Source organism: Tachypleus tridentatus, chromosome 13 (assembly GCF_004210375.1).
Source record: "Tachypleus tridentatus isolate NWPU-2018 chromosome 13, ASM421037v1, whole genome shotgun sequence".
Lineage (NCBI taxonomy): Eukaryota > Metazoa > Arthropoda > Merostomata > Xiphosura > Limulidae > Tachypleus > Tachypleus tridentatus.
Genome location: NC_134837.1, coordinates 77,309,296 through 77,328,861, shown reverse-complemented (window position 1 = coordinate 77,328,861; position 19,566 = coordinate 77,309,296). Strand labels below are relative to the sequence as shown.

At 33.1% G+C, this 19,566-nt stretch overlaps 1 protein-coding gene across 1 annotated transcript in view; it reads left to right on the top strand.

The window, feature by feature from the left end:
• The window catches only part of LOC143237255 (uncharacterized), a 77,455-nt gene extending 65,057 nt beyond the window's left edge, over window positions 1-12,398 (top strand). The window contains exon 11 of the mRNA XM_076476308.1: window positions 10,851-12,398. Within this exon, the coding sequence (XP_076332423.1) occupies window positions 10,851-11,602 (752 nt within the window). The 3' untranslated portion in view covers window positions 11,603-12,398. The remainder of the gene's footprint in view (window positions 1-10,850) is intronic.
• The last annotated feature ends 7,168 nt before the right edge of the window (window positions 12,399-19,566 follow it).

Below are 19,566 nucleotides of genomic sequence, written 5' to 3'. Positions count from 1 at the left end.
CGTCACACCAAATAAACTCGCCCTTTCAGCCATGGAGGCGTTATAAGTGACGGTCAATCCCACTATTTTACTTACAACCAACCCTGCACGTGCTTGCCCGATTTTACTCCACCATAATTTCCTAACAATCAATTCCTACAAACCCAACAATTCATCCCAACATACCCTGCATTCTATTCCTGTAAAAAACGTATTTTTTTTTTTATAAATCAAGTAGTGTTCGTCTACATATCCAATAATCCACTGTAACATACCAGTAATAGCACTCCTATACTATATAAAATATATGTGTAGGAAATTACGCGTAGTGGTTACTGAAAGAGATAAAAGAGATTTATTGTTAAATTAGTGATACCTGAAGTAGAACATTGTCCAAAACGTTGTATTGATAATACTGTATATGTACATGAAACTGGTATTAATCTTATTCTGTAAGAAAACATACACGTCAAAGCGTCGTTCTCGTACACTGGATTGCTTATGGAAAGCCTACAAGGACAGAGAGGTGTTTTTACACATAACAGTCTTTGTTCGAAGCCTTTTGCAACGGACTATTGTCAAGATGTACTGTAGTCCAATACATAGAGTATGATCGAATGTGGTGATACGGAATGTCCAATTTTGTTTTTAATATAATATACTCAATCATTATGTTGAGTCTAAGGTTATTTGAGTTTTATTTACGCAACATGAATTTAACACAATAAAACGGTTTTAAGGATATATACAAAATTATCTTTAAAGAAGGTTACGCATAACACAAAGTCCACTAGAAGAAAGAGTTATATCCTCGTCGGCTAATGAAAAAATAATTCTAGCTAACTGTCACTTACACTGTAATTTTGAACAAGTTATCACGCTTCGCTGTTCAATCTTTTTTGTGTGTTACTTAAAGTACATATCTATTACTCAAATCTACACTAATAAGTAATATTATACCTTAGTTTGTTATCCAATATCGCATTAAGCATGTCCAATTTTGTTTTAAAAACTTTCCGGCCCGACATGGCCAGATGGCTCGAATCCCCGTCACACCAAACATGCTCGCCCTTTCAGCTGTGGGGGCGTTATAACGACGTTACGTTCAATTCCACTATTCATTGGTAAAAGAGTAGCCCAAGAGTTGGCGGTGGGTGGTGATTACTAGCTGCCTTCCCTCTGGTCTTACACTGCTGTATTAGAGCCTACTAATGCGGATAACTCTTGTGTAACTTTGCACGAAATTCAAAACAAACCAAACCAAGAACTCCCTTACTAATCACATAATATTTAAACTTGTTACTAAAATTCTATATCTAGACGCATTGTATTTTATCTTGATATAAATCCATACAGTAAACACACATTATTCTATTTTGATATAAAATTAGTCAGTAGATACATATTAGTTTACTTTGATACAAAATTAAACAGTAGATACATATTAGTTTACTTTGATACAAAATTAAACAGTAGATACATATTAGTTTACTTTGATACAAAATTAAACAGTAGATACATATTAGTTTACTTTGATACAAAATTAAACAGTAGATACATATTAGTTTACTTTGATACAGAATTAAACAGTAGACACATATTAGTTTACTTTGATACAAAATCAAACAGTAGATACATATTACTTTACTTTGATACAAAATTAGACAGTAGATACATATTAGTTTACTTTGATACAAAATCAAACAGTAGATACATATTACTTTACTTTGATACAAAATTAGACAGTAGATACATATTACTTTACTTTGATACAAAATTAGACAGTAGATACATATTACTTTACTTTGATACAAAATCAAACAGTAGATACATATTACTTTACTTTGATACAAAATCAAACAGTAGATACATATTACTTTACTTTGATACAAAATCAAACAGTAGATACATATTACTTTACTTTGATACACCGCTTCACATGAAATACATATCGTAATTTGTCACAAAAACCCCACAACTAGACACATAGTATCTTACCTTGATATAGATCCCTACAGTAAATATATTGTTTTATACAAAACTCCTCACTAAGCATGTTATAGTCTGTTACAAAACTACGTTATAAACAAAATAGTGTTACACTATATACAAAAATCCCATTGTAAACACTCTGTGTTCTATTTTGTTACCCATCTTTACACCAAACTTATGGTGTTCCACACTGAACACATGATACTTCACTTCGTTACAAAACCGTACCGAGTGTTTTTTATACTTTCAAACAAAAATCCAAAGTAAACGCGTGCTCTACTTCGTTACAAAAACTCAACGTGAAACACGTGGTATTCTCTTTTGATATAAAAAATCTACACGAAACACATGATATTCCATTATCTTACAAAAACTCCATATATCCTACAAAATCCTACTTTGTTACCCAAATCCACACTAAAACCATTGTTCTTGTATGTAACCTGACTCCACGCTGAATATGTGATCCTCATTTGTTAACATTCTACACTAAACAGACGTTTCTGTTTAGCCACTGAACACGTGGACCTACTTTGTTACCCAATACCAGGTTAAACACATGGTCCGCCTGTGTCACCCAAGTTCGCACTAAATACATGATATCATACGTTGTTACCAATCTGCAAACTAAGCATATAGTTTTTACTCCTTCAAAGTGGTCTTTGTAACCAATGACAATTGTTTTAGTTAATTCTGCAAGTGATTTACATTGTCTTAAAACTGTTTGATTTTGTTATATGCATCCCACTTAGCTAATTTCATCTAAGTTATAAAAACGAACAAACTCGAATTCCTCAAACTTATTTTGAGTTAATATAATATTTACCTTTAATTTCTTTTATTGAAATCGTTTCACTGGAAACATTTGAATTCAAAATTACGTAACGTATTTTGGTTAATAGGTTTAAATAAGCTTTAAATCACTTTGAGAGGTTGTTAGGCAACAGTTAGTTTTTTATTACTTCTAACAGGAGCGAAAAGAATGTTTGCGCTCATGCCCAGAGACTTCGATTCTAATTCAATTCTACCACGATAAAACAGTTGATAAAAAACAGACAACGATACTGTTAGTTATTTACAATCGGAAGACAATATAAAATAAATTATCTTAAAATATGTGTTTGTCGCTTAGAAACTACTTTATAAAAGTCAATTGCTTTAAAATCTCTTTTTTAATTAATAAATTTTATTTATAGCTTTATTTTTAAAAGAAACAAACAAACACATATAGAAGTTTAAAGAGATCTAAGATACTAAGATCTATAATGAACATAACTGAACATTGATCCTTCCACATAAAACCACCGGAAGCGGCCATTTTGTTTGTCCCTAAGCGTTTTTTCGGTTGCTAAAGCTTGGAGTGTAACCTGTAACTTACGTGAACTTGTCAGTGTGTGTTGCTTGGAATTATGAAATAGACCACGAGCTGTTCCTGAATCGTTTCACTGGTAAGTATTTCCCTTTTTCCTTTGGGTAAATAAACTAATATAAACTGATTAGATATTACGTAGTTATATATAGTAACTTAAGACTTAATAATTGTAACTTTATTTAATATAGTAATTAAGGTTAATAGTAATAACTTTATTTAATATAGTAATTAAAGTTAAGAGTACTATATTTAATTGTTAGATATAATAATGTAAGACTTTGTGACGGTAAAGTTAGTTAATTACTAGATGTAATAATAAGGCTAAGTGGCAGTAAATTTATTTATTTGTTAGATATAGTAACTTAAGCCTTAACAGCACTAATGTTATTTAACTGCTAGATATAGTAACTTAAGGCTTAATGGCATTAAAAATACTTAACTATAACTGATATTGACTTTTGAACACATATAACTTTCTTTGGTATGATTAAGATGCAGTAGTTGTAACTCAATTGATTTCATGAATTTTCAAATGTCATACAACTTTCTATGGTCACGACCCATAGTGTTTAAAAATAGATTGTAAATACTCAGAAAGCCAGCAGAAGAATATTTAGTTAGAACAGAAGAGGGCGTTATTATAGCAATACTTTCCTGTTATACATGAATTTCCCGAGCATCTACAAAAGATATAGTATAATGATTCAAGTATGTTTAAGTGTTAAACTCTGGTTAAGTGAAACCTTCAGTTGATATTCAGCTGTGTAGTTGGGTTTTTTTATTACATAAAGTTTTTAGTTATTTTAGTTATTGAGATATTTTGCTGGATAATGTTTATTATAACAAGATTAAAAAAGTATATGAAATAAAGTGCTGCCACACGTAGGACTATTGTACTGTTAACAAACTAAAAATTTTAGTATACTTGAAGTTATATATTCACAGTAATCTGATTAAAAACATAACATCAGTGAGAATTTGAAATTCACTAATCAGTTATGGTACAATTGTTGTTTCGAAGGATATTCATTTATATGTGTAAGTCAAAATAATGACGCTCGTGCTACGTTTGTTTACATACATGGACTATAATTTTCATCTTTAATGGTACAATAGTATTTCTATAGAAGATAATAGTAAATATTAAACATGAACTAATTACAATAGTCAAACAATAAAGCAGATTGTACAGTTAACGAAGTAGTTATAAAAAAGGAAATATTGTAAATGTTATAGCAATTTGTAATTTAATTATATTTTGTGATTTATTTGTAGCTTGTCAAACAAAAAGAGGACATGGGAACAAAGAGACATCGATCCAAGTATAATACCGCTTCTGATCCAGCTACCACAAGCACAACATGTGCACAGATCATGTACCTATAGATAATATCTCCCATGTGAGAGCGACTATAAAAAGAAATATAGATAAAACAGTTAATCATATGGAATATACCATAAAAAAGGAAAGTTTTCACAACAAAAGCGTTTGAAACTAACAGCTAGTTCTTTAAAATTGATTATGCAAACTTTGTAAAAACAGTAAATTTAATATCCACCAAAAAGTTTAATGTGCTAAGCATCAATTTTTATTATTATTCTCAAGAAATATTTAAATAATAGTTATTACTAATCGAAGAAAAAAATGGCTGGCAAAGCATACCCTTCACGTTATATCTTTTCCTTTAACACTGCAGTTTTACTGCACCAAATACTACAGCTCTGTAAGACGTACTTTCAATCTAACTCTGCTACAGTCGTGTGTACTTCAAAAGGTTCTAGGCTTCACACAACAAGCATTCAACAGGTTTCAAGTAGGAGAAAGGAAATAAGTGAACAAGTAAAGTTATTTGGGCTTTGATGTTAGATGGAGATCTGATAATGAAACAGATGAAGTGGTAAAGAAAGAAATCTGATGGTTATGTTGATGTTAGGGCAGATATAGAAGACGATATATTGGTTATTACGGACGTTTTGTTTATATAAAGCATAACCAGAATGTATCTGTGGTCTATTTTTTTATTAATGACATGACAGCACAAGAACGAACAAGCTTGGTGAGAATACACCAACAGAAGCTGTCAGATGTCACAACCACAACTGTGGTGCTTGTTTGTAATGGTCCATGTTGCCACTACTTTATGTTGAAAAACCTAAATGTCAGTATAACGTCAGAAAACTTACAGATATGGCGTTTCCACTCTGGTAATAACAAATGCAAAATGTATGTGATGTTTTAATATATGACACTTACTAGGTGTCATCTTAAACACTTTAAAAATGTGAATTCATTAAATATCAGTTCATTTCCGAATTGCAGAAATTGCAAGAATAAAAAAGTTTACACCTAAAAAATAAATTACGATAAAGATATATTCAATAATAGAAGGAAAAATTTGCAGCACTTTGCCATAGAACTTTGCAAAAAAGATTTTACCTTACGTATTTTTAACCTTCATCAGTACACCTGGGGTCCATATGGACCCCAATAATAAATATTTGTTAATATATTTTTATTGACCAGTTATATCTTTATGTAACTGTCGCATTATCATCCTCTGACACATGAATAGTAAAACTTTAGATGTTTTGCAGTTGAATAATTTTTGTGAATAAAAAGTTGCATAGGGTCCGTGCAGACCCCAAGTAATAAGATGTGGAGCTCTGTGTCTTTATCAGGCATTGTGTGTATGGATTCACAGACGTTATCCATTGTAATAAACAGTGATTACGTATTTAGATCGCTCCTGAAGTGAAATAATGAGTAGAACGTACTTCAGAGATGTATCCGGAATCCCCGTGCAATGCAGAAAGACGTCAAATCTGCCTTTGTAGATCTAGGATTGCTTGACACAAGACATCATGCTGGTCAAGGTGTTCCAACAACAAAAAACAATGTTATCTTTGCCTAAGAATCGCGGACAGGAAAGTCTGTCAATTCTGTACAGCATGTGGAAACCATGTCTGCACTGATCACTCCACACATAGTGTACAGTGTAATGAGTGTTTGTAAAATGACTGGTAAAAAATATGACAAACACTTTATATTCACTCAGAATAGGTTTTGCTTACATGTTGTCCAATGTTTGGCAATAGTTTATCTCTGAAACAAAGTTTGATTTAGTTCGACCCCCTTGGGTCTATTCGGACCCCAAGCACATTTTCGTACAATTTAGTGTTTTTTGTTACACATTTGAGATATCTGTTTCTTCATTCAATATTTTATATAATATTAATAACGAGATGTCATTGGAGAAAAAGTGGCTCTATATTATCAAAATATATGTCAATGATGACAATATTTTGTCTAAATATGAGAAAATGGATATAAATAAATTTCGTACTTTGTATTAATAAATCACATATTATATACTTATGGTGCCCAGTTTTTCTTACAGTTTATCTACACAATGCCATGAGAAGCCAGTATGTTAAATTTTCAACATCGAAATCATAGCTTCAACATTATGATCATTAAATATATGCGGGGTCCATATGGATCCCAGTTGTACTGAAAGGTGCATATTTTAACGTGTATGATGAAGGTTAAGGAACGTGAGCCTACAGTTAAACTTATAAAAAGAAATTTAAGACTCTTTGATTTGTTCAACTCCAAAAATCCATTGGCTAAAATTATTACAATAAAAAGTTCCAATAAGTTGTTTGGGAAACATTTTCTAGTAGAAAGAAAAAAAAATGTGTTTTACATTTAAAAGACATCACAAGTCAGAGAATGTTTAGAACTTCAAGTAAATCATCACTTATTGGGTTTCTAACTACAATCAGTTCTGCCTAACAGTTATATGTAATGTTATCAGCTTCACTCTCATTAGTCACGATACTGATTAGGTCATCTCTCAGTTGTAATGTCAACTCTTCAACAGTTCAAAGCTGCATATAAAAGGTTGCTTATGAGTCTTTAAACAAAAGCAGCAGAAAACTGTACTGTCCAGTAAACAGCATCAATATTACATGTCACAATAGATCACATGGCACTACCTAGTGGTTCTGCAGATGTGTTAGACATATCTGACACACATACATGATCTTAAAGTGTACCGTTCTTACCAAGATACACGCAACAGCAACGACCCTTTCTCCCTGTAAGGAGTGAAGGCATTAACATAAACAAATTCTAGAAACTTATCAACTTTAGCAACGGATTGTTTGATAAGGGCATCATCAAGTGTGACTAAAGTTTCTCAGGGAACAGAAAGGTGTGTTCTGAAACCAACAAATGGCAAAAATTCTCATCAATTAAAATTAGTCATGAAATACATGTTACTGATTTGAAAGAAGTGAGTTTGATTTGATACTTTTCTGACTGATATCAATAAAAGTTCTGATTGAACATCAGAAAATAATAGTATTTACAGTTTGATAAAAATGTCAAATTATGTGCTATGTGAAAAATACGAATGTATTTCGTTGTTAAGGAATATTTTGCGAAAGTTGCAAGCAAAAACGAAGAACCTTCAAAGTCAGTTTTATTTAAACACTAATAGTTTCAAACTGTATAGAGCGTTAAACGTTTTTAAAACATCCAAATAGTATAGAGTTACAAGTTTTCAAATAACTATATCAAGTACTCATTATATCAGTTGTTACGTTTAATCTTTACAAAATTCATATACACAATGGAGAGTAACTTAACCTAATTTAGTAGTATCCGTATTTTATTAGTGTACTTATATGTTTTGTTCTATTTTAATATCAATAATTGCTGGTATTTGTACAGTACTTTCTACTTTACCACAAACTTGTTTGTTACTTTATTATTAATAAAGTTTGTTTATTTCTTTAATTTTGAATTTCGTGCAAAACTACACGAGAGCTATCTGCGCTAACCGTCCCTAATATAGCAGCGTAAGACAAATGGGAAGGCAGCTAGCCATCACCACCCACCGCTATCTCGTGGGCTACTCTTTAACCAACGAATAGTGGGATTTAACGTCACTTCATAACGCCCCCATGGCTGAAAGGGCGATCATGTTTGTTGTGACGGGGATTCGAACTCTATTAATAATGTAGCAGATAAAAATGAAATGAATGTAAACTAATACAATATTGTCAGTTATTGTTCTCGTTATTTTTACAATAACAATTGTATAAACCAGTTTTTGTAATTCATATAGCCTTTTTTTTGTCATAGTTGCTATAAACACTAAAACAAATAAGACATGTTAGTATATTAAGTTGTACTTAGTGAAGTTACAAAAATACCGTAAAAATTGATATCATTGAATTTAAAAGAGTGAAATTATTACAAAACATCCAAACTTCATTTGGATATCCTTACCATTAACACAATTAAACTCGACAATGTCGGGTCCGACAATATGGCTACCGCTGACGTCACGTGTCAGTACGGCAAGGATAGCCAGTGTGCAATCTACTTTATATAGAGAAATAAATAATTAAAAATCATGAGCACGTCTGCTGATAAGTCTTGTTCGATTGAAATAAAACTTTATTAGTTTTTATCTAGATGATCTAATAAGTTATCAGTCAATCAGTTCAAACACAAGTAATTACAATAGTTTAATGTTACCCATTAAAACAACTTCAGGTTTATTTGATGTCTTCACATACTATCAGTAATCGTCTCAAGAAAATAAGCTAACCAACTCTAAACTAATCCATAGATATTAGCATAAAAGAGACACACGACCCGACACACCTGCCTCACAACCAGTAAAAAGTTTGAGTTCAAAAGAAAGACGTGAGCTTTATCATAAAACTATGAAAAAACTCAAAACATTTAAGATATACAGACAGTAAAATACGTAATAATGAAAAATAAATAAATATGTTGATTAACAAGTCACGAGAAAACCACAACCAATATAAAGTCGTGGTGGAACGACACATATTAGAACTATATTTTACCATTGTTGGTATTAGGTAAATCGTGTGACGCCACGAAAAATTATTGCTTTCGGAAACAACGTATAGCATTCCGATTCAAAATATCCGTAGTATCAAATCATTTTTATGTGTTCAGATTGGGAGCTTAGACGTGTGTATCTCTTGTTCTCAATTTCATTGGTTTAGTTTGAATTTCGAGCAAAGCTACACGAGGGCTATCCAACGAATAGTGGGATTGAGCGTTAATTATAACGCCCCTACGGGTGAAAGGGCGAGCATGTTTGGTGCAATCGGGATTCGAACCCGAGACCCTCAGATTACGAGTTGACCCACCTGGCCATGCTGGGTCTGAAATTAAAAGTACAACATATTACGTGTTTTTTCTTTATTATTAGTAAGTTACGTTGTTTATGTATATATGTTATATTTTTATAATAAAAAGTGTGTTCTTTGGAATGTACAGCTGCTGTGGAGAGATGAACCAAAATTTTCTTTCTCAAAGAGGTAAAATCATTTGTTTTCTATAATACATTTGGCGATCAGTGTAAGAAATGATGTGTTCAGATTTGAACACGGCTAAACGATGATCATTAGTTCTTAAAACGTTGTAGCAAAACTGCCCTTCACAGTTTGGAACCATGGTTTATTATAGCGATCAAATTTCAATATTCGGCTAGTCAAGAGTTAGTGGGCATAGTGTTCGCTGGTTAACATCCATCTAGTCTGTTATTTCAAAATTAAGTACAATTAGCGCAGGTAGCCCTTGAGTAGTTTTTTTATGTGAATACCCGAAACAAACAAGCTGAACGTTGTATATAATAATTAATGCAAAGTGTATTAGCAATGGTAGATATTAGCAGCTGTTAAAATGAAAACTTCTCAGGTTACACAAATCAAAAAGTAATGAAATATTCTAAAGAGATACAATGAAAGGTGTGGACTTTTTTTTTCTTCTGATTTTTGTGGCTTTTATATCTTTATGGATAGGGGAGTTAATCCGAAGATTCCAATAAGGAAAGTCCCTGAATCACAAAAATCACAATGCTTTGTGAAGAATATTCCTTTAAGGGAATAAAAACATTCCATATTTGTAAATAATACACAACATACAATATATTAACAAAACTTCAATATGAATAATAATGAAAGTAACTGGGAAATGATTTTCTTTATCTATGTGATATTGTCTTTATTTAATAATGAAATTACCTGAATGGTATCACTCTTTTAACATAATAATTTATTTGTTTAATAATAAAAAACATTGGATAGTCTTCAATAGTATACTTCAACTAATTAAGTAGATGGTTCAGAATATAAACCATGAATTTTAAACAAAATTGTTTGTTTTTGGTATTTATATAAGTAATTATTTATTTAATATCTAATATACCATCGAAACAATATAATGTTGGAAAAACAATTAAGTTCAAGAAGTCTTCGTCCAGAATGAATAAAATCCCTATAACCCTAGCTCTTTCGAAAGGTGGACCTTTCTTCTACAAGGACTAACAGTTTGCCCATAAAGAAGAAAGGTCCACCTTTCGACAGAGCTCAAAACTTTATTCATTTTCAAACAGTATGATAAGAGAGCCAAAAATATTTCAATATACTTTGAATGTTCTTATCGTTTCTTTAGGTTGTTTTTATTATTTCAACTCAACCATCAACCCGATCCTATACAGCGTTATGTCCAATCGTTTTCGGGTAGCCTTCAGGGAGAAACTGTGTACAGGACCTCCCAGTATCTACTGCTTTTGTTTTTCTTGTTGTTGCGTTTGGCAGGGTGGCAAGGATAAACGCTCTCAGCGAGCTACTAGCTACAAAAACTCTAGTTCACAGGGATCTATCCGTTTGTACAGGAACCATTCGTCAAATAGTCTCCGACTAAGTCGTAATACCTCGTGGCCTCGACTTCGAAATCTGGGGATGACCAACAGTTCTGATATTCTTCCTCTTTCAGGACCAATAAAGTGGATTAAGAACCCCAATTATGAACATGTTCGTGTCAAAGGGAGAGGAAGACAACAGAAGACGGATGAAAGTGCTCTAGCCATTCCCGTTTTACATACCCCTAGAACAGCAAGTGAACCCAACTTCCAAACTAGGATACGGTTCGAACAGGATAAAAATGATAATGACAACAAGGACGACCTACAGGAGGACGAGCTTGCAGAAGAATTGGACAATGCAATCCGACCTCAATTATCAAAGCTGTTAGTCACTGATCCAGGATGTGTGGACTGTACAAACTGTAATCTGCTTTTCACACAAAAGACAGCAAAACTTGACCATTCCTATAGTGTGATTGAAAAGTCGTCGACGTCAGACAACAATCAAACAGAAGAAGCAACACGAATAACAACGATGGCTGAAGAATCCGTATTTTAGCCATCAAACATATTTAATGTTAAACGAGCAGAGCTACAGTTGTTGTGAAATATTGTAAACTTAACGAGTTTAGTAGTGACACATTCAACACAATGAAAATTAAATCACATTTCTAATAATAATGATTATTTAATAATTTTAACACGTAAATGGCGTGTTTTATTAAGATATTTGGAGTTGTTATTTGTTGTTAGAATTACATTATTGGATGGACTAATAGCTTAGAGGCATTTCAATTATTCCTGGAATTGATATCAAAATGTTCCTTTCTGTCCTTTTGGACGTTTCAACTATTTCATTACGTTTTAAGCAACGTACTTAAGAAATATGACTATTTTTGAGGAATTCCTTATCAATAATGAGAAATGATTTCCTTCTTCCTATATTTTTAACTTTGCTTTTGATGTAAGTACAAAACACTGTATTTTCAAGATGCTAGAAATTGGAGTTTTTCGTATATTATATTAAATTAACAATGTAATACAATTACCTTTGACAACTTATCTTCTGTCGTGTTCTTACAATGTCACTTGTACATAGTATATAAATATATATATATATATATATATAAAACCGGCAATTTTTCCCCTTTTGATTTGATAAGAAGTACACTTTGTCCTTTTACTATGAAATATTTTTTAGTATTAACCTTATTCAGAACACGAGCTTTCGCCTTAACTTTCTGGAAATCCTATAAACAGTTTTGTTTGTTTGTTTTCACAAACGGGTATGTAAAATGTTTGTATTACGTTTTGATGAATTAAAGTTTTGCTGATGTTCGAATATGAAAAAGAAACACTTGTTTCATTCAAACGTAATATATATATAGGATGTATAATTTCATCTTTTAACAAAGCATTATTTTATTTTATTATTTTGGTCTTGGTTGTTTTTGTGAACAAAACCACATTGGACTATCAGCTGAACGATCAATCCCACTATTCGTTGATAAAAGAGTAGCCAACTCCTGGGCTACATTGCTAAATTAGGGACGGCTAGCACAGATAGCCCTCGTGTAGCTTTGCGCGAAATTCAAAACAAACCAAGGAAAAAACTTCTTTCGAAAATTAATATGTTCCAAAGGACACGGACTTTGTGTTTCTTCTTGTCTTTTTTAATATCTTATTTACTGCGTTTTTTAACGGATTACAGAGACGTCCACAATTGTCAGTCTAGATGGCGACTTTATACACTTATATAGACAAGAAGTCTCAAACATGAACAACATCTCACTTATTATGTACTTGTCGTATGTTTGCTCCTCGATTTAAATATATATACATACATAGAAGATTTTAATTAAAATCTTTGATGGTTTCAATTTGTTTGTTTGCTTGTAATTAAACACAGTGGGGGCTTATGGTTTTTAAATTAATTAAAAAATTGTTGCCAATGGCAACAAGTAAAAGAGGTTTTTAGTTTTTTCATTGGTAGTAATTAGCATCCCAGTGGCACAGCGGTATTTTTGCGGACTTCGAACACTAGAAATCGAGTTTCATTACCCATGGGCAGAGAACCGATATCCCTTTGTGTAGCTCTGCGTTTAATAAAAAAAAAAAAATAGTAATTACGATAAGAATAATTGATAATTGTTGTTCTTTCTCCTCACACATCAATAGTATGTTTTAAAACATACTGTGATAATAGTCTTAGGTAATAAAAGCATAAATCCGTTGTCTAAACCGCCATCTTCGATTAAGATCTTTCAAAAAATTTCGAACTGACATGATCTTCGATATATATATATTTCTAAGAAAATGAGTCTTAAGGAAAATACCTTTAATTTTACTGACATTTACATTTATTTTTCTAAAAAATTACCGTTAAACTTAATTATAAAGCGTTTATATGTAGTTTCACTACAATTAGATACATTTTCCTCGTTGTAAATCGGTCTGAAATTAAAGCTTCACTACAGACATCTATTGACTGTTAATGTTACTAAAACGATAAAGCGTGACAGTGTAAGAACGTGTGAAAATAGCTAGCTGAAGAAACGTAATAAGAGCAAATCAGAGGCAAGGTATTTTAAAGGTTATTCTTCTGGTATATTTTCCTCTTTTTTGCATTTAGATACTTACTTGTTTTGTTTTCTATTATATTTTAAAATGTAACAAAATCAACAAAATTATTTTGTGGGCTACTTGGAACAAGAAGATGTGAGAAACTACAGCAAGTGCACAATACATGTTTTTGTAACACAAACTACAAGAAGTTCAGATATATATAAAAGCCAGTGTTAACATTAGGATTTGAGATCACATTGAAACTGATCTCGTTGAATGCGTTCTAAAACCGCATAGTTTTACACATTTTTCTGCCATCTAATGAAATATATAACAAATTAACAACATTTTCAAAGGAAACCATTTTTTGTCTATCACTGTATTTATATAAATATATATGTGTGTGTGTCATATCTGGTTTGTTTGTAGTCAGGCACAAGGCTAAACAATGGGCTATTTGTGCTCGGCCCCCCACTGGTAACGAACCCCGTTTACAGCGTTGTAAGTCCCAGACATATCGCTGTATTACCAGGAGGGAGAACCTATTATACCTAGAAAATGGATCTTCTGTTTGTTTCGTATTAAACTATGTCAGGGTAGTAGTACTTCTAGAGAGAACGTACCAGTGTTCTTTTAGTTCTTGAACGTTAAAGAAACGTTGTTTACTTTTTGTATTTTTCCCATTTTACTCATCTCACTCCGAGTGGCTCAACATATGCTCAAGTGTTTATAACATTTAAATTCTGGTTTAGATCCCTGGAGGAGTCATAGTGCTATAACCCATTGTGCATCTTTGGAATTAAATGAAACAAAGATTTGTTCTGAGTGGTGTATCTTTAAAACACCTTAAAATTATTTGTTTTTTACACAATTTGTTTGTAAAGAAACTGTTTTAATTCCATTACGCACTTCAATACAGTTTTCCATCAGTGCATACGAGTTTAAATGATTTCAGATATTCATACTTGTTTTCTGTTAGTTAGCTGGAATTAGTTTGCAAATTGATTGCAAAATGGACATGGTCTTTATCTGAGTTACACCACTGAGCTTTGTGGAATATATAAAATATAGATATATAGTTATCGAGGAAAGGCACAATTACAGTTATATAATATTTAAAACCATAAATACAGCTATTATAACCACATGTTTCTAGTATATTATTTTAAGTCAAGTGGATTGAGTGATGTCCGTTTATTTTTAGAATTTATCACCAATAAGCCACAGACAACTACTGTAAAATTTAGCAGAAATAAGTCCAAGATTTTAAAATCCCGATCTATGTTTAATACAGTCTCTGTCTCTCAGTGGCTCAACAATAAGTCTGAAGGCTTATAACGCTAAAAATTGGATTTCAATATCCATATTAGGTTACCACTGTGTAATTTTACGATTAAAAATAGAAAAAAACAAACAAAATAAAATCTGTGCATTTCTGTGATCTAAAACAGTGCTTCACAAATGAATGAGTGTTTCACTCGGAAATTACTGAAATCTAAATGTTAGTGTGAATGTAAATTATCATTTATATAACAAATTAAAGAAAGTTTGTTTGTATTTCGCACAAAATTACTCGAGGGCTATCTGGCTAGCTGTCCCTAATTTAGCAGTGTAAGACTAGAGTGAATACAGCTAGTCATCACCACCCACCTCCAATTTTTGGGCTACTCTTTAACCAACGAATAGTGGGATTGACCGTCACATTATAACACCCCCAGGGCTGAAAGGGCGAGCATGTTTGGCGCGACGGGGATGCGAACCTGCGACCCTCAGATAACGAGTCGCACGCCTTAACACGCTTGGCCTTGCCGGGCCCTTTTAAGAGAGAAAAAGTAATTAATTATTATTATGTATTTTACTTGTAGTTTGATAAATTTATTTATTTTATTTTCTATTCACTCTAGCTGTAGTTTGATGTATATTTAAGTCATAAAAATTAAAATTTAATTCAATACTTTTTTATCTTTTTTCCGAACTTAAGGGGTGAACAATTTTAAAAAAGGCTGGGAATCACTGGTTTATATCACGACAAGTGTCGCCATCAAGTGATTATATTCGCAGTAACATTTACACGTCTGAAGTGCCATGGGAGAGAAGATAGTGTATTATATGTTCGCAATTTCCGTGGTTACAATTGTGATGTTTCTAAGAAGGGTTTTTAATATTTTGTATGAAATAACTGTTTAGAGTAGAGCAAGACAGTTGATGATTGTCAGCCAGTTAAAAATAACAGTCTAACAACTGGTCTCACAGTTCGAGTTTTTGACCACCCTACTAATAACCTGAGAGAAATTCCTTTGTTTCTTTTCTTCCAACTCCACCTAGAATTTTGCATTTGTACCTATCATGTATAGTTTAATCAAATATAAAGTTATTTTTGTTTTGAAACGCAAGATTTAATGACTCCAGTGTCGGCTAAATATAGATCAGTCACTGGGGGTGGCCAGTAGAAGTAGTGATGGGATTTCTTAAGTTTCTTCTTTCATTGCATGAGGTATACATACAGTCTAAGTACTTTCAATCAGACTCGTAATCTGAGGGTCGCGGGTTCGAGTCCCCGTCGCATCAAACATGCTTGTCCTTTCAGCCGTGGGGGCATTATGAGTTACGGTCAATCCCCCTATTCGTTGGTAAAAGAGTAGCTCAAGAGTTGACGGTTGGTGGTGATGACTTGCTGCCTTCCCTCTAGTCTTATACTGCTAAATTAGGGTCGACTACCGCAGATAGCCCTCGAGTAGATTTGTGCGAAATTCAAAAACATAGAAACTTTTAATCATTAGTAGTGTATTTAGGACAAAAATATGAAAAATAATTTATATTCATAACTGGTAAAACATTAATTCCACAATTGCATTACGTTTCCAAATCCCATGAATCATTTGAGAGATTTTTTTTTGTTTTACGGGTAAATCTGGTAGTTCTTTCAAATGCTTTTTTATAATTTTAATACGAAGTGAATAAATTACTGGAATTTTTTTCAAGCCCTCTGATGTCAAATCACATCTCGAATTTCTTTTCATATCTCTCCAAAACCATATTTTGTCATTAATGTTTAAGTCGATCCCCAGTAGCACAATGATATGTTTGCGGACTTACAACGCTAGAAATCAGGTTTCGATGCCCGAGTGGGCAGAGCACAGATCGTATATTGCGTCACTTTGTGTTTAACTCTAAACGAACTTACAAAATGGTCTAAAATTAACATGTACCCTTATCTATCATATTTTTACCTCCTTTTGTACTTTTAATTTTGAGACGGTTGTGATTTATAATGATTAGGCAGGCTGAGAAGTAGAAGGTCTGAGATTCCAGCTCAAAATATGCAGCAGATCGCGCTCAGAACTTCCAGTTGTGAGAATTAACCATGCTGTTCAGTTAAAAGTAACTTTGTAGGTGGCATGCTATGATGATTGGTTATAATTCCTATGGTCATCATTTCTAACTTAAAGATGGCCATGCCTGAAATATAATGTTTTTTTTTTAATTTTTATTTCACTATTTAGCCAATGTGTCGCATAAGACGCTTTCAAGTTAAAAATGTCAAATCCTATCCGTACATCTGGATATTAAATGTGTGTTTTAACTCAAATGTTTGCGCATAAAATACTATTGTCCTTGTGTGTTATCTTTTAACATATTTTAAAAACACTTAGGACTTTTAGTAAACAGATAAACAAATTTATGATTATCCTATAGGCAGTAGGTTGCCTCTAAAAATTCTCAGAACAAACACTAAGCGTTAATTTCTTTTTTAATTGCATATGTTTTAAAAATAATAATGGAAACAAATCAATACATTTTACAGATCTGTACATTGTTTGTTTTAAATTAAGCACAAAGCTACACGATGGGCTATCTGTACTCTGCCCACGATGGGTATCGAAACCCGGTTTTTAGCGTTGTAAGTCCGCAGACATACCGCTGAGCCACTGGGGACTCGTCTAAACCTACATGAGAGCTATTTGCGGAGGATTGAGGGTTTGAATTCCTGTAACACCAAGCATGTTCATCCTTTCAGCCGTGAGGGAGAAAACTATAATGTTACGATTAATCCGACTATTCGTTGGTAAAATAGTAGCCCAAGACTTGACGATGAGTTATGATGACTAGCTGCCTTCTCTGTGGTATTTAGCTACTAAATTACCAACGAATAGTGGGATTAATCGTCATATTATAGCCCCTTCCCCAGTGCTGAAAGGGTGAACATGTTTGGTATTACAGGAATTCGAATCCTCAATCCCCCGAGTGGAGCGCTCTAACCTCCCGGGTTCTCAGATCTGTACCATATATGTGTTGTTCTTAAGTAGACCGGAAATTGTAATTTCTCTTTATTTTGTTACTTCCAAGATCGTAAGGTGGACAAGTACGATTTTTTTTTTACGTCTAGAAACAGAATAATTATTACTACGGTAACAAAGTTTGTTTTTCATTGTTAAACCCTAATGTGAAAATCTAACAAAAAGTTTAAGTCTCTTAACTTTTTTTCAAACACTGATTAGTTGCAATGTATGTTGTTGTTGGAATCCGTTTATCTGCGAACAAAGTGATGAAGAGTGAAGCTTATAGATGTTGCATGGATGCTACTTTTCACGTGACCTAAAGAAACTAATAGTGTACTTGTAGATTATGTAACAGTTGTTACACTTGTATGTGATGCCAGGGGATGGGTCTAAATTGATGTGTTTCCACTTCTTGTCGTGTCTCTTCATGACAAACATGATGGATAAGAGTGAATCTCTTCTTTCTGTCACCCGCTGAGGTTTCCAGATATCTTGGGTCAATTCCAAAGACATTTCATGCCTTTTTTCACGTATCCTTGAAGAGGGACTTTGGGCCCTCGACTGGTTTTCTACCTTCTGTTAGTTCCCCATACATCATGTCCTTGCGAATTCGTCCATTTTCTGTTCTTTCTCAATCAGAATGGAAGTCTCTCTTTCTGAAAACTACTGTCACGAACGGTAGTCATCTTTTGTGAAGCACCTCTTTGGATGTCACTTTGATTTACTACTTGATGTGACGTAAGCAGCGTAGGTGGATATTGTTCGTCTTCTTGTCATCTTGTTCCTGTTCCTCTGTTTCTCTGGATTCTGAACACACCGGCCTTATTTACAAACGTACTGATTTTTTGTTGGCGAGTTTCGACTCGTTTCAGGCTCGTTTTGGTAGTCTGCTAAAGATGATAGTTGCTTTTCCAATGCTTATATTTATTTAAAACTATAAAACACTGTTAGTCCAGGGTAATTGAAATTCTTGACTACGTTTCGAGAAGTGTCGCCTGGATCAAACTTCCTGTCCTAACATAACAGTCTTTGTAAAACTGATGATGAGAGAAAACTTCTTGAACACGTGTTCGTTTTATGTTCGTTGGTAGCAAGGGCATTATCGCCGGTAAAGAGTAGTTCCCTGATCAAAATTTGTAATATATAGTCCCTGAAGAATTAACCATCTAATATATGTTATTTTATACTCTATTTATTACCTTTGTTTAATTACGTTTAATTTATCGATATAATTAAATTTCAAATTGTGTGGCTGCACTACGATTTTTATATGAACATTTAATGTTTATTGTCCAAACTCAGGTAAGTGAGGCACACTTGTAGTTTATTTATATGTGACCCAGAATTATGGTGCTGAATAATGATATTGAGAGCTAGTTGAGCCACCATTATGGTACAGTTTGCTTGTTTGGTGTTTATTGGCGCTAGGCAGCTATGGTATCTGCTCCAAACAGGCGGTTTGTTTGTTTGTTCTTGAATGTTGCGCAAAGCTACACGACGGTTATCTGCGCTAGCCGTCCCTAACTTAGCAGTGTAATACTAGAGGAAAGGTAGTTAGTTATCACCACCCACCGCCAACTCTTGGGCTACTCTTTTACCAACGAATAGTATGATTGATTGCCACCTTATAACGCCCCCATGGCTGAAGGGACGAGTATGTTTGGTGTGATAACGATCC